At 44.5% G+C, this 16,125-nt stretch overlaps 1 protein-coding gene across 1 annotated transcript in view; it reads left to right on the top strand.

Moving 5' to 3' along the window:
- Nucleotides 1-16,125, top strand: part of ST6GAL1 (ST6 beta-galactoside alpha-2,6-sialyltransferase 1) — a 128,735-nt gene that overhangs the window by 76,156 nt on the left and 36,454 nt on the right. Inside the window, exons 3-4 of the mRNA XM_080919090.1 lie at nucleotides 11,413-11,548; nucleotides 14,871-15,516. Coding sequence (XP_080775216.1) covers nucleotides 14,919-15,516 — 598 coding nt within the window. The 5' untranslated portion in view covers nucleotides 11,413-11,548; nucleotides 14,871-14,918. The remainder of the gene's footprint in view (nucleotides 1-11,412; nucleotides 11,549-14,870; nucleotides 15,517-16,125) is intronic.

Genomic DNA, 16,125 nt, shown 5'->3' with positions numbered 1-16,125 from the left:
CTCTTCCTTCTCCAAATGGATGTTCCAATTTGGAGGAAACTGCTAACATAGAAAGACATTTTAAAATAATGATGTAAAAAAAAAAAAAAAACCATTCAACCTCATTTCTTCAGAAAGAAGACGATTATCAGTACCCTGGCTCTCAGGGTGATATGATCAATTTTGGTAACATAAAATGCTAGCACATAGCAGCTCTTCCTCTTTTTCCTTTTCCACCCTCTTCTTCTACCACCACCACCAGCAGCAGCAGCAGCAGCCCCACCATCTTAGGATCTCACACTGTTGCCCAGGCTGGACTTAAGCTTTCTCACCTCCTAACTAGGCTTCTTTCTTAAAGAGTTGAGACTGTAGGCATAAGTCACCAGACTTGGCAGCTGCTCAAACAGCTTCTTGGAACAGCTTCCTTTTGCACCTTCTCCAGGCTGCTGGCTGCAGTAGCTGGTTCTTAGGACAGTAGCTGGATTGAGGTTTCTCACATGTGTCACTCGAGGAAGCCCACATTCTCACAGAACTCCAAAGCCACTGGTCTAAAGCCCTGTCTGATCTGACAGCTCTCAGGCCCCAGCTCTGCTGTGCTCTCTGCTCTAGGCCTGGCACTGTTCTGGTAGCATGACAGGCTTCTCTCTGCCCAGGCAATCTGCTCATCTTCAATTCCTTCCATGCTGAACCATGATTGCACGGCCCCTCCCAGTGTATCCTGCTGGTCTATGATGATGTGAAACCTCTCACACACCCAGTTTACTGTCCACCCAGCCCATTTCTGTTGCTCTGCCCACTGCAATATTTTGCAAAGAAATTTTCCTTCCAAAGTGCCTCCGGAATATTGTATTTGATTGGATTCTTTATTTTCTCCTAAGTACATGGCACATGTTGGGCACAGGCATTTCTGGCCACCTTCGGGTCCTCTGAGCACTGGTGTGTGCTCTTCACACGTTGGGACTCTCCCCCTTCCCACTGCCATGCTCTTAGATGGTAGTACTTGGATATTTTTGTATGTATAAAAACAAACCAATAACAAACAAACAAACAAACAAACAAACAAAAACCCTCCTGAACTTGAAACAGTTGGCTATTGACTGATGGTTTGAAATCGGTACTCATTCTCCAGAACTCAGAGCAGAGACTATGGAAACCACACCAGGCCAGAGCCATCGACCAGAAGCAGGGCGCACCAGAGAGGACAGATGGTGTAGTTTCTCAGTAGAAGAGAAAAAAATAATGGAGTAGAAGCAACAGTTACAGACTACAAGTACTGAAGATGGGTATATTCTTGGAAGGCCTGTGTGTGTGTGTGTGTGTGTGTGTGTGTGTGTGTGTGTGTGTGTGTGTGGTGGGGTAACTCGGAGAATTAAAAGTAGAAGTTTCAGTGTTCACTTTTTGTTTGCCCAAGGATGATCCACAGGTAACACATTTTTTTTTGTCAACAAAGAAGTTCTTAGAATATTTGGACTCATTTCCTTGTCAAACCCTACCTGAGAAAAGTCATGGGTGTGGGAACTGGTAGGAACCTGCAAAATACTCTAGAAGAAAAAGATGTGGCAGGGACCGGAAAGATGGGAAGGAAGTGAAACTCTTTTCTTTCCAGGTGTGAAGACAAATAGTTTTCTATTTTTTTTTTTTTGAAGCACAGGGGTGTGGCATAAACATAGTGGGGAATAAAAGGTGGATGTATTGCCTAAGAACACAGTGCTTACTCGGCCTTCTTTATGGGCTCTTTCTGTGCTTCTCTCTCCTGCTCAGTCCCTTTGATTGATGTCGCAGAATGCAGTTTGCTGTGTGGTGTGGTAAGACTGGGGGAGATTCCTGCCAGGGCTGGGGCATCAGCTGCTCTGGGGAGTGGGTGTTACTCAGAAGGAGAATTAATGGTGCATGAAGGGGCTGCTTTTCATCAAGAACCTGTACAGTTAGACATTTGCTCATCTGCCTGTAGGGTATACAAGACTGAAGACAGCAAATGGCCAGGAAGGTTTTTTTGTTTCATTTTGTTTTTTAAAAATCTGTTCAGATTATCTGGCTTTGGTCAGGGATTCCAGCTTTGGGGTCAGTGTCCTCCTCCCACAAGTTCTGTTCTTTAGGCTGTTGGACAAGCACTGTGAGGATATACTGTTTCTGAAGACTTTAACAGCCTTTCCATCACTGTTTGCCTGGCTGGGGGAACATCAGATCTCTGGTAAGAGAACCTTTTAGAAAGCCCCTTTATCCTCAAAGGTTTGATCTGGGCAAGATCTCACCTTTCCCATGCTTAGCCTTATTCAGCTTGGCTGTGGGTAGATTACCAAGACAGCTGCTCACAAACTGTAAAGGATTCATGCCTTCCAACCTGACTGACTTCAGATTCCTCAGCTAACATTCAGTGTCCTGCTTATCACCCAGCCTTTGCTAGCAAAAGAGAGACTTGTCAGAAGTGTCCTGACAACAGATTGAGTCTTGACTTGCCCAGGCTTCCACTTAGTGGAACTAGAACTGGGCTATTGGAACCAGACAGTAGAAGTGTGTTCCGACCTCTTCTGATAGTTCCTCCGGAACTACAGTGTCTGCTGCAGGCAGGAGAACACTCAAGTAGCATTGTCTCAAGAATGTGAGACAATGTCACAAACATTAACCACATCTGGGACACAAGAATGTCTAAGTATGGTTTATGTCTTGCAGATGAGGTGTAAGGCTCACGGAACTTGGTTCGCAGGCTGAGGGTCGTAAAATGGGCAGGTAGAAAACCCAGGGCTTGACTCTGGTGTTTAGAGACAATAGCTCAAGCTCACACGTTCTCCAAGATGGGCATCTCTATCTTTTTGTGACCAAGTACTACCACCCTTCCCTGCATTTCGCCCGTATCATAGTTTTTGCATCATCATCAATACAATAATAGCTTATAAAGAAACAGAAGGAAGAATGCTAAGAACACTAGCCCCAGTTTTAAATGGAAACAAAAAGGTTTTGTTAAATGATTTAAGAGCTCCTTACTCTTGGTTCTTGTGCTTTCTCCTTCCTGGTTCTTGAAAGGCTTTCTCAGATCCTTGCTTTTCTCAACATCTCACTTTGGTGAGCTCTCTGCTCTAGATACCTGCTCCTCAGAGCCTGAGTATATACCGACCAGCTGCATTAGAATTGGACAGGGGAGTGTAGCCTAGTGTCAGTGGCAGAGGCAGGGGGCCCCCAGCATTGATTCCCAGGATCCAAAACAGCAACAGAAGTGACCATTCAGCTTGTTAGATGCAGTTGCTCATCCCCAACACAGACTCTTTAGATCACAATGATTAAGATAGAAGTCAGGAAACCACATTTTGCCAGCTTCCAGGAGAATCCTTGTTTTCTGCTATGTAGAGTACCTCTATAGGTGATGGATGAGAGGGTAGATCTTGAAGCTCGTGGCCACCTGCAGGCTCATTCTGCTATCCAACCATCTCTCCTCCAGAACTTACTTTGAGGGATTTTAGTGAACGTGTTTTGAGTGCAAACTGCACACGGGGTAGAGGGAGAACTAAGCATGAGGTGTGTACGGTGGGGAGTGTGTACCCAACCTGTACAGTGGGGAGTGTGTACCCAACCTCGGGCATTTCAGTGCCTAGAGATGGGGGAGATGAGGAGGAGCCAGCTACACCCTGCTGAGGAGGGAGTGACCTATACAAGGGAGGAACCCCTAGGAGGAATACGGGTTGGGGAGTTGAGTAAAGCATGTATGTCGAGAAAGAGAATCTCCAGGTGCCCAGAGAATTGGTGCTGAGTGAAAGGACGGCCGGGTGGGGGTCACTTGCTGCCTCCACCAAGAGCAGGTTCTTCGAGTCTCACCACAAAGGAGAGAAAACAGAGCCATGGCTGGAAGGGAGGAATGCAGTTGGGAGGAGGAGGGAGAACATTGACTTTATTTAGAACTACATAGTGTGGGAGCTTGTGTAAGGTTGTATTTGACTTTACAGTTAGTTCTTTTAGCAAAACAGGAACAGTTATCTGTTATAGCCCTTTTCTTTAAGTTTTACCCATAGGTTAAGAGGAAAAGAGTTTATGGATCAATCTTCTTCCTTATATAGCTTAATGCAAATACATATGAAAATATTTTCCCATATTAGCTTTACCTGTTTGTTTGTTTGTTTCTTGGCCTGAATCATCTTAAAGTAAAAACAGCCACTCCATATGCAAGAAATCTCATTATTCCTCAAAGAAATTTTATGTTGTTGTTCAAATTAAAGTTTAAATAAGGTCGATCTCACAAATCATTGTATCTTTAAAAATGCTCGGGCTTCATCTGTCTACTGATGTGTTGTTAAAACCAGCTCAATTGTCATATAGAAACCCTATTTTCTAACTTAGTAAGTAGAAACCTGCAAACTTCCTTATTTGCTATTTTAAGTATTCCCCCACCTCTTCCTGCTCCACCCCTACCACCATATTTTCTAATAACTGGGATTGCATTTGAAGCCCTAGCAAATACAGAGATTGAACATTTGTGGTAGGGAAATTCGTAGGCGGTGCTGTGTGCTCTGACTTGTCTTGTACAGTGGGTTGGAGGGTAAATGCTGTCTATGTGCCCCACTCTTAATGATGTCAAGACTCCACTGTTTGTGGGGACTTCCTGAGTCACCAGAGATGGCTTGTGGTTAGTGTTTGTTTGTTTTTAAGATAGAATAACAGCCTGTGAAGATGGGGTAGCCTTTGAGAAGGGGACACTTACCCCTGCTGAAGAAAGTGGGGGACTTGACGAAGCAGACTCTTCAAGTAGGCAGGAGCATATAGAGTCCAGAGGGTCAGCGTTAGCCAGTGTAGCTTAGACGCAGACAGTTCCGTTTGAGTAATAAGAGAATCTGGGTGAAGCCAGGTAGCGTGGGCTGTTAGTGCAGTGGAGAAAGTTCTGTACTGGAACATCCTGCTGTTCTCATGAACAAGGAACAAGTTCATCAGAGTAGGAGACTAGGAGGGGTGATGAAGTGGAACTCTGGAAGAGTGGCAGGTGAGTGTATTTGGGGACGCCAGCATTGCCAGACGGCGGTAAGCATAGGACTACCTATAGCCATCAATGGTCAATCATGTGAGATAAAAATCAGTAAATGAGTCTGTGTACATGTGCGCCTGTGTGTGCATGGGTGTGTGTGTGTGTGTGCACATGAGTGTATGTCTCTCTCTCTCTCTCTCTCTCTCTCTGTGTGTGTGTGTGTGTGTTTCTTGTTAGTTCAGCTGCATATAACAGCAGGGGTGAAACATGATAGAATTGTATTTCTTCAGAATTGGAATTTAGAAAATTATGTATAATGAAAGTGAGTAAGGGAGCCATCCTAAGACTGACCATTGAATTTAAGATGGCCAGGAAGAAGTGAGGACAGGAAGGTAGAGGGGGACATTTAGAGAAGATTGTTGGGGTTGAGGTGATTATCACAATTAGTTCCAAAGGCTGAAGTGGAGACTGGAAGGAGCATGTCTGAAACTGGGGTTGTTGATTGGGTTTATTCCTTTGGGAATACTGAAGTCAGTTATTTCCTTCAGGGTGCTTGTCTGGGATTACAGTCAACTGTAGTAGAGAAGACTGTTGAACTTTGAGGCCTGGGAACTGGAATGCTTTCCAGTGTTGAAGAATGTCACTGAGCCCTGTGACAGGTGTAGTGTTGGAGAAAATGCCAGTGAGCCAGGAGCAAAATCTTCCAGAACTGAAGGGGAGCATCTTTTTCTGGATCAGAGTGGGAACGCCCACAGCAAATGGAATGTGGAAGTCAGTGGGGACCACATGGTGCTTTTGCTTGAGGGATGAGACGTGTTGATACACCAAGGTCTTAGCACAGCCTTCAGATCCGTGTGCTGAGCAGGTGATGGGTTCCCATTCTGAGTCCATGTGGCTCGGGGAGCAGTGCTTGAGGCAATGGCACATTTTTACAAGAAAAATGATTGCCTTTCATGTTAAAGTCTTTCTAAACATGAGACATGGCTGCTTGCACAGCCGCATGTAACTAGAGGTGGTAAACTTGGCATCGCCTCAAGTAACTCACAGACTAAAGGGACATCTGCAAAGTACTGCTCTAAAGGGGATTGTAGCAATTGAAAAGGACGAAACAGGATGGGGTGAACCAGAGTTATTTAAAATGACTTGTGGACCAGGTGGTGGTGGCTCGTGCCATTAGTCCCAGCGCTTGAGAGGCAGAGGCACGTGAATCTCCTAAGTTTGAGGCCAGCCTGGTCTACAGAGTGAGTTTCAGGACAGCCAGAGCTGCACACAGAAACCCTGTCTTACACAAAATAAAAGGATGATGGTGATGATGATGATGGCGATGATTGAGAATTTCTGAGTTACAGGCTGGAGTCTGCCTAGATGAAGAAGACCATCGATATTTATCGGGAAGGAAGAAGTTTTTATGCGGTTTGCAATCAGGGGAATGCTATAGTTTGAAGAGAGCTGGACTAGGCACATTAGAATCATATTGATCTCTATGAGAATGGGGTGTCTTGAGAGAAAGGAGTTGGTGTTGGACAGTGAAGTAGGTTTGGCCCACATGAAAGACAGTCTACACAATAGGGAAGCTAGACTGTTGAGAGCTCTCCTTGAGTTCCCTGGATACGTTTCTTTTTCTTGTCTGTCTCCTCATGTGTAACACTGGGATAGTATTGGTCTCCACAGAGGAAGGGTGGTAATGATGCCAGTGAAGTACTGTGCATAACAGTTACCACGGAGAGGTCTTTTCTTGCATGGTTTATAAATCAGCCTGGAATATAGGATCAGTCATCGTCCCCATTTGCCAGTGAGTTAGCTTAGCCATGGGACTTCGAGTCAGCCAAGATCATGTGACTGCTGAGAGGCAGAGCATGGGCGGTTCCCCAGATCAGGCTGATATCAAATTACATGCTCTGAGTTTGAAGCTTGCTGGTGCCATTAGAGTTGGTAGTCTGTTATCCTGAGCCAAGGATTCTGGTCTCACTTTTATAGCTAGTGGAAGATTACCAGGTCATCACCAGACCAGCCATCTCATCAGTGGTGGTGACTATCTGACCCATGGTAGATCTAGGTAGACAACTGGTTCATGTTTGGAAACCAGTTAAGCATGGTTTTTAATCTTCCTGGGAGGCAAGACTTTCTGAGGAAATGCAATTGACAGGAGGAAGTGCTGGGGATAGGCGGCTTTTTCTCATGTCTGGCGGTGTCACCCATTAAAAATCTCATGTCCCAACAGTTTGTGTCTTAAGAAACAGCAGAAAAGGCTCAGTGCTCTCCAGGGGGTGGGGAGGATGATGAAAGAGTCTCTTTCATCAGCAGCTCCTGAAACATATAGAACCTTAAAGAAGAGCTTCATTCAGCAAATACTTACTGTGCTCCTACTATGTGCTCGTCACTTACCTGTATCTAGAGTTACTCACAACAGCATTAAAGAAGGCTGACAAGATCTCTTTTTCTATCTGTAGTGGGAGGAGGTGGCGATCAGTTAAATATGGGTGCTCATGCATTGGTAAACACCAGTACCACAAGGAAACTCGTGAATGGAGGGGGAGCTGTCAGGCATTTTCTGGCTCTCCCAGGAGGCCACTCCAAGTCCAGTTATCCTCTGAATTAGTAAAGAAAGCCCTGATCTGTTTTTCCTCTTCCTGAGCCCAGGACTGAAAGCAGAGCTTCAGCCTTGCTAAGCAAGCACTCTACCACTGAACTATGTCTCCAACTTTGCTCTGAATGCTTCAGTAAAGGACAAAGTGAGGTTTTCCACATTTGCGTCTGTCTTGCTTCTACTCATAAAAAAAACGGTTCTTTCAGATAGATCCTGTAGTCATCAATGGAGCACCTTCTCCATTTTGTTGACAAAGCTGGTTGTCAGGATACCACAGTAAACCTTTGGGTATGTTGTCATCCTTTTAGTGGCTAGTCTCTGTGACAGAATTGCTTATTGCTTTTTCCTGGTTAATAATGCTATATCTCTTGAGATAGGCTTCATGGCCAGCTTGATATTATGCAGCAAGTTGATTGTGTAGGATGAAGTGTTTATTTTTTTCAATATTGTCCTCAAGAGTTTGCCTTAGCTACCCAACTGTCATCATCATTATCATCATTGTACTGGCTGGTTTTGTGTCAGCTTGACACAAGCTGGAGTTATCACAGAGAAAGGAGCCTTAGTTGGGGAAATGCCTCCATGAGATCCAGCTGTAAGATATTTTCTCAACTAGTGATCAAGGGAGGGTCCAGCCCATTGTGGGTGGTGCCATCATCCCTGGGCTGGTAGACCTGGGTTCTATAAGAAAGCAAGCTGAGCAAGCCAGGGGAAGCAAGCCAGTAAGTGACATCCCTCCATGGCCTCTGCATCAGCTCCTGCTTCCTGACCTGCTTGAGTTCCAGCCCTGACTTCCTCTGGTGATGAACAGCAGTAGGGAAGTGTAAGCTGAAGAAACCCTTTCTCCCCAGCTTGCTTCTTGGTCATGATGTTTGTGCAGAAATAGAAACCCTGACTAAGACAATCAACATCATCATCATCAAACACCAGTTTCTCAGCAACTTTCCAGGCATGACACTTGAACATGCTTGACTTGTACTAGCAATCACATCAATCACGTGTGTACAGATAACACATTCTATGTTTTCATTAAAATATTTAAGTATTTTCTTTTTTATAGCAACAAAAGTTCCTAAGTGTGCATTCATATGATTCATTGCATTCATTTTATTCATTCAGGTGGATGTAACTTCAAGGGGTATTTGGAAGTTACACCAATAGGTCTTCACCATTATAAACAGGCTTGAAATTAAAGCCCCTTTTCTGTACATAGCATTTCTTTATCGCATTTACGTTCTTTCCTCATTAATTCTCGTTCAGCCCCACAGTTATAGAAGGTAGGACCCACTTTACACAACAGGAGGTTGAAAGGTGTATGTCCTCTTTTTAAACTGCTTATTTAGCCCTGGATGTTCGGCAGTTTGGTAAATAGTCACAGGATCCCAGCAACTGAGTGATTTCTAGAAGGGCTGAAAATATGTACTTCTATTTCAACTGTCTGACAATTTTACTGTGATCTGCTGGCAGCGTAGAAGGCTGTTTTGGAGACTGCTGTGTGCTGTCTAGTCTGTAAGCTGTTTTTTGAATGTTCTCGTCACTCCTTGAAGTTCTCCCTTAAGATCAACCAAAACGGGGACACATGGATCTCCCTGGGAAGGGAAGTAGAATAGATTTTGTGGGTGGGCTGTGGGCAGGAGAGGATGGGGACAGGAGGGATCAGGTGGGGGATGGAGCTGGTGGAGGAGTGAGACAGGATGAGAGAGTATCGAGAGATGACTGGGATTGTGGGGCATTTGTGGGGTGTGTGTGTGTGTGTGTGTATGTGTGTGTGTGTGTGTGTGTGTGTGTGTTTGTGATGTAGAAAAGTGGTGCATTGGAAACTCCCTGCAATCTATGAGAGTGACCCTCTTAGTAACTGAGGATACAGAGCCTGAACTGGCCGTCTTCTATAACAAGGCAAGGCTTCTTACAGGGGGCCTGGAACATCAACCCAGCCACGAAACCTTGAACCTACAATCTGTCCTGCTTGCAAGATGTGCTGAGGCAGTGGTGGCACAGAACTTGTGGGAGTGGCCAACCCATGATTGGTCCAACTTGTGGCTGATGCCCGGAGAGGAGGCCCACACTGCACTGCCTAGATGATCAGGAATTACATGTAGAGGCAGCTCAGAGACACAGGATAGAGGCCAATACAACTGGCAAATTGTCAATGGAATGATTCCTAATGATACCCTGCTATACTCATAGACAGGCGCCTAGCCCAACTTTCATTAGAGCGGTGCCATCTAGCAACCAATGGGAGCTGATGCAGAGGCCCACACACAAACACTAGGCAGAGCAAGGGGAAGCCCATTAAGGATGGGAAGAAAGGATTGCAGGAGCCAGAGGGGTTGAGGACTCCATGAGAACATGGCTTACAAAATCATCTAAGCAGGGCTCCCAGGGGCTCCCAGAACGTGAAGTGACACATGGACACTGAGTCAGAGCCAGCTCCTCTGCGTGTACAGTATGGTTGCGTAGCTTGCTGTCCTTGCGGTACTCACAACAACTGACTCTTGACTGCGCTTGGGACCCCTTTCCTCCTACTGGGTTGCCATGTCCGGCCTAGATGTAAGGGTTTGTGCCCAGTCCTATTGTAACTTGGTAGGCTATGTTCAGTAGATACCCTTGACCTGCTCTGGGTTTGTTTGTTTGTTTGAAAGGAAACAGAAGAGGTGGCGTGGAGGGAGTGAGGAGAGCGGCAGAAGGGGGAACTGTGGAGGAGACATACTGTATGAGAGAAGAATAGGAGTTTAAAAATAGCAACTTTACATATCACATGCTTCTCCACTGTTGTATTATTTCATTTATCATTTATCTGGTCATGTCGCTTTCCTCTTTTGGGAAGTTTTCTTAAATTTTTTTTTTTTTTGCCATATTAGTTCTTTAAATTTTAACTTTATTTTCTATTTTGTATGTGGGTGAGTGTTTAGCTTATTTGTGTGTGTGTGTGTGTGTGTGTGTGTGTGTGTGTGTGTGTGTGTTTGTGTACTATGTGTGTGCAGTACTCACAGAGGCCAGAAGAGGGTGATAGATCCCCTAGGAATGAAATCATAAATTGGTTTCGAGCACCCACAGTACAAGTGCTGTTAACTGCTGAGCCACCTCTCCAGCAGCCATATTAGCCTTGCCTTTGTTTATTCATTCTTCATTGACTGTTTCCTTTTTTATTTTATTATATTTTTCACTGTACAGAAATTTAAAATTTCTTGCAATTAAACATTCATTTAGCTTTCTCTTGGCTATTTCTTTATATAACATCAAAACTGAAAAGAATAAATATGAGTCAATTCTGGGTTTGTCTTTAAAAATAGTTTATATGCTTTGCTAATTATGCTTGGCTTTTATTTTTTGCTGTTGTGCGTACCATACAGATACTGTACCACTAAGGATCATGGTTACTCTTTTTATATAGAGTAATTCATGTCTAACTTAGACATTGCTCATTGTCCCTCATTCTACTACCTAGGTACCATTTTTCTCCTAGTACATTTTCTTTTCAGACTTTTTTTTTTCTGAGTTTGAGTAGCATTTGTAGTTCTCTAACCCATCTTAAAAATACATGTTAAAAATATAAAAAAATCATTAAATATTTTATTCAAATAAATAATTTTTAAAAATATATCTGGAGCTTTTGGGGGGCAGTGAACCCTTATGTTATTTATTTAGGAGAAATTAATCACCTGTTCCTTCCTGGATGGTTTTGTAATGCCCAACTCCTCTTTCTAGAACATTCTTATCTGGCGTGATTCTTTTTTTCGGCTCTCTGGATTGTTCATAGCTTTTGAGTATTTCATGTGTGGTTGGCCTTTACTTTTTCCTGGGATATGCCCGCACTTACAAAAGCACTCATCCATCCTGTTAATGTTTAACGTCAGTCTGCTAGAAAAATCATTCTAATCTCCTTCTTTATTTGTATTTTCAGATGGTTTTTGATCATCCTGAGAAAAATGAGCCTTGGCCTCCAGACCTAGTAAAGTAAACCTCTTTCTCATGGAGATCAGTGCTGGCTCCTGAGGACCTGCAGGACCCGCAGCCCCAGAGGGATCAGCCAGAAGCAGGTAAGAAACTCCAAGAGGCTTGAACAAGTGGAGGGTGACATTCCTGAGTAAAGTCACAGGGTCAGACTGTGCTGGCAAGGGGTCAGCTCTTCACTACCTCACCACAGTCTCACCGAGTTCTCTCTGCGTCCTCTCCTAGTCTTCTAGACACTTGTTTAGTCAGGGTCAAGATGGTGTGGAGGGCAGTCTTGTCTGTCTCTGTAAGCTGTAGATAAAGTCTGAACTGTTCTGTTGTTGACAGCTGTTTGTGAGAACATTTATGTGCTTTCGGCATTTCACATTACATCCGACATTAAACATGGTTCAAGGAATAGCAAGGCAGAACGTATTTACAGAGGCTCCCTTTAGTGCCTATCTAGTGGTGGCTTGCTCTGTGGGTTATAACGATAATGCACAGGGTTGCAATATTCTTTTTCTAGATGTCTCCTCTAGGCATTACATTCATTGATACAGTTTCTTCAGCGTCATAATTTCTCACTGAGCCTGACTGTTTTCCAGGTTTGGTTCTGGGGCCAATTTTTTTATTATACAGAAGGGATAGAAGGAAGCATTTTCCTTTGGCATATGGGTTAGGCACAAAACCCAAGCTTTGTCAACACCGGTTGCTAACAAATAGGAACTGTGGTAAAAGTCCAGGGCAGAGAATACATCAGTTACAAAGCCTGGAAGCTTTCAAAATAAGTCTGGTGATAGGAAAATTCTCAGGTCGCTTCTCTTTTTGCTGAGGTATTGGGTGAGGACTTCTTCAGTGTCTGTCTTGCTCAAAGAGCTAGGCAGGTGAGGATGGACCCTTTAGCTCTGAGTGGCCGTGACTAGAAACCCCAGCTGGTCTTAAGTGATGGCACTATGAGTGGGGAGGACACACAAGCACTGATAGAAGGTTCCAGTTGAGTATGTTAAGGCCATTGTATTATTCAGGGTTCTCTAGAGTCAGAGCATGGATGGAATGAATCTCCTCTATATATAAATAAAAAGGAAATTTATTGGATTCCCTTACAGCCTGTAACCCAACTAATCCAACAATGGGCCGCTGTGAGTGGAAAGTCCAAGTATCTACTAGTTGCTCAGTCCCACAAGACTGGGTGTCTCAGCTGGTCTTCTGTACACGTTGGAATCCCTCAGAAGTGGCTCTCATGCCATAGAAGGAACTTGATTACAGCTGTGCCCTCCATTTCTGGATTGTACTTAATTCTAGATATAGTCAAGTTGACAACCAAGAATGGCTGTCATAGACATGAAGAGCCAGGCCAGCTGAGGGCTCTGACTGACAAGTGAGGTCATCTGTGGAAACAGAAAAGGCAGTGCCAGCCTTCTCCGAGGTGCCATTCCCATAACAGTGAGGTGGCACCTTTGCTGCCATCTCTCTCTCCTAAGTCACACTCCAGCTTGTCATTCACTCATGTCAACCCACGTCACTTGTGCAAGTTCAATGTCACTCTCATACATTCAGAATTGTGTGTATTTCTCAAAGCTGCCATGGAGCTCAGGGGAGCCCCTCTGTTCATCTCAAATACTGGATATTATAACACTTACGAGCCCTGGTAAATGGTACCCAGCAGTGATGGCTGATGGAGGACACTTTGCTTTGACTGGGAGTTTTATCTCTGGGTGCTCTGATTCCTGAGTTATGATGGTCAACACTCATTGTTTACTGATCCCAATTAAAAAGCTCTGTCCTCCAGTGCAAAGACTGTAAACCAGTGTCCCTCTCAACGTTCCTAATGCTCTGACCCTTTAATACTGTTCCTCATGCTGTGATGATCCCCAATCACAATATTATTTCACTGCTAATTCGGAACTGTGATTTTTGGTACTTAGCAATCATAATGTAAATGTCTAATATTCAGGATATCTGATATGACATGACCCCATGTTGAGATGCACAGGTTGAGTTTCCGACAGGCCATCTTTCCTCTACCATATGGTCACGTGGTCAGTGACATTGACTTGTCTAGGGGAATTTAATTTATTTGTTTCCCAGTGATGTAACAAGCCCTCCGCCTCCCACTTCATGATGTTGAGTCTGAATTTTTGTCCATATGTGTATGTTTCATCACCTCCAGAATACCATCCATTCCATTTTCAGTCACCCACATGACTCTCGACATGGCGCTCTTGTCAAAGGGTTATTCTCCTTTCTCTGCTCAGAACAACTCCCTGGCCTTTGCTTTTACTCGGTTCCAGCTGGTTAGCACACCTTTTTATTTTACATTCCCAACTCTAATGAAATGGGCAGAGATGACAGTCCTGTAGATGCTCAGGGGCAGGCATTTTCACTTGTTCAAGGTCAGCAAGAACAGAATCAAGATCCTAGGATTCATGAACTTGCAGTTTAGAACTCCCACTGATGTATCTCAAACATCCTCAGGAACAAGCTTGGTAGGGAAGGACTTCAGACTCACAGGGTAAGCAAAGCTCCAGGGGCAATTGCTTTGACTCATCCTGGTGAGTAAACTCAGAAGAGGGAAAACTTTGGTGTTTTCCAAAGAGAACAGACCTTGTTTAAGTACAGATTGTTTCCGTCTTCCACTTAGTTACTCAGTGGATTCTGAGAAAGCAAAGATATGAAGGACCCAGATATCAGGGCCACCTGGCTAATTTATTAGATTTTCTAACCTCTGTCATAAAATCATCTAGCTACACAGAAAGGTGGACCATGCAGCTAAACTTTGCTCCAAGTTCCAGATCATAGCCTTCACAGATCTGGATTCCATGGGATTTCTCTGGCTGTTTTAACTGATGTAGGATTTAAGAGGCTCTGGGTTTTGTGTAGAGATCAGTCAGCCTGTTCCCTGTTTACTGTTGCTTTCGAGCTTACATGTCTTTGTCCCACAGAGGTATGGGCTACAGAGTAAGATGATGAGAGAGGCTCTAGTCAAAGGTACTTGAGAGAGAGAGAGAGAGAGAGAGAGAGAGAGAGAGAGAGAGAGAGAGAGAGAGAGAGAGAGAGAGAGAGAGAGAGAGAAAGAGAAAACCAGAAGCTAAAAATTGTGGTGCACACAGATGGAGGGTGGAAAGATGGAGGGTGGAAAGATGCATAAGTATTCATGGCATGGTGAGATGTTCAGAGGAGTGTAGCTTACATCCAAAGTCCAATCTAAGGTTTGTTTCCTCCCTCTGGCTTGCTCAAGGCTGCATAGTTGGTGGGAGGCAGTCGGGGTTGGTCTGCTTGTTCTTTGCTTGGCCCATCACACCCCCTCTGAGGCTTTGGATAAACTCGCCATCATCTTTCTTCCCGTTGCTCTGTGCATTTGTTTGTTTGCTTGCTTGTTTGTTTGTTTGTTTGTTTGTTTATTTATTTATTTATTTATTATTTTAACAGGCTTGGTTCCTGCTCTGAACAGTGGCTCTCCTGCCTGTACCGTTCATTATGATTCATACCAACTTGAAGAAAAAGTTCAGCTGCTTTGTCCTGGCCTTTCTCCTGTTTGCAGTCATCTGTGTGTGGAAGAAAGGGAATGACTATGAGGCTCTTACATTGCAAGCCAAGGAATTCCAGATGCCAAAGAGCCAGGAGAAAGTGGCACTGGGATCTGCCTCCCAGGCTGTGTTCTCAAACAGCAAACAAGACCCTAAGGAGGGCGTTCAAATCCTCGGTTACCCCAAGGTCACAGCCAAGGTTAAAGCACAGCCCTCCTTCCAAGTGTGGGATAAGGACTCCACATACTCAAAACATAGCCCCAGGCTGCTGAAGATCTGGAGAAACTATCTGAACATGAACAAATATAAAGTATCCTACAAGGGGCCGGGGCCAGGAGTTAAGTACAGTGTAGAGGAGCTCCGTTGCCACCTTCGAGACCATGTGAATGTGTCTATGATAGAGGCCACAGATTTTCCCTTCAACACCACTGAATGGGAGGGTTACCTGCCCAAGGAGAACTTTAGAGCCAAGGTTGGGCCCTGGCACAGGTGTGCTGTCGTCTCTTCTGCGGGATCTCTGAAAAACTCCCAGCTGGGTCGAGAGATTGGTATGTGTCTTTGGGAGGGTTTCTATTGCTACAACCAATTCCATCTCCAAAATGGAAGTTGGGGAGAAAAGGGTTTATCTCACTCACACTTTTTACTTTTTTTAAAAATTTATTTATTACATATGAGTACACTGTAGCTGTCTTCAGACACACCAGAAGAGGGCATCAGACCCCATTACAGATGGTTGTGAGCCACCATGGATGCTGGGATTTGGACTCAGGACCTCTGGAAGAGCATTCAGTGCTCTAACCACTGAGCCATCTCTCCAGCCCTCGATTATGCTTTTAATTGTTCACCATCAAAAGAAAGTTAAGAAGGGAACAGAGCAGGTCTGGAACCTGGAGGCAGGAGCTGGTGCAGAGGCCATGGAGGAGTGCTGCTTACTGGCTTGCTCACTCTGAACGGTTATAGAACCCAGGACAATGAACCCAGGAGTGACCCCATTCACAATGGGCTGGGCCTTCCCCATTGATCACTAATTGAAATTGTCTTGCAGTTATGTGCTGGTTCTCACGGAGATATTTCCTTCTTCCTCTCCTGACTCTAGCTTGAGTCAACTTGGCTCACAAAAGCAACTAGTGCAGTCTATCAGAGCTGTTCCCTGAGCG

This window comes from Micromys minutus (genome assembly GCF_963924665.1).
Source record: "Micromys minutus genome assembly, chromosome: 7".
NCBI lineage: Eukaryota > Metazoa > Chordata > Mammalia > Rodentia > Muridae > Micromys > Micromys minutus.
Note: the sequence above shows the minus strand (reverse complement) of the source record. Positions and strands in the feature narration are given on the sequence as shown.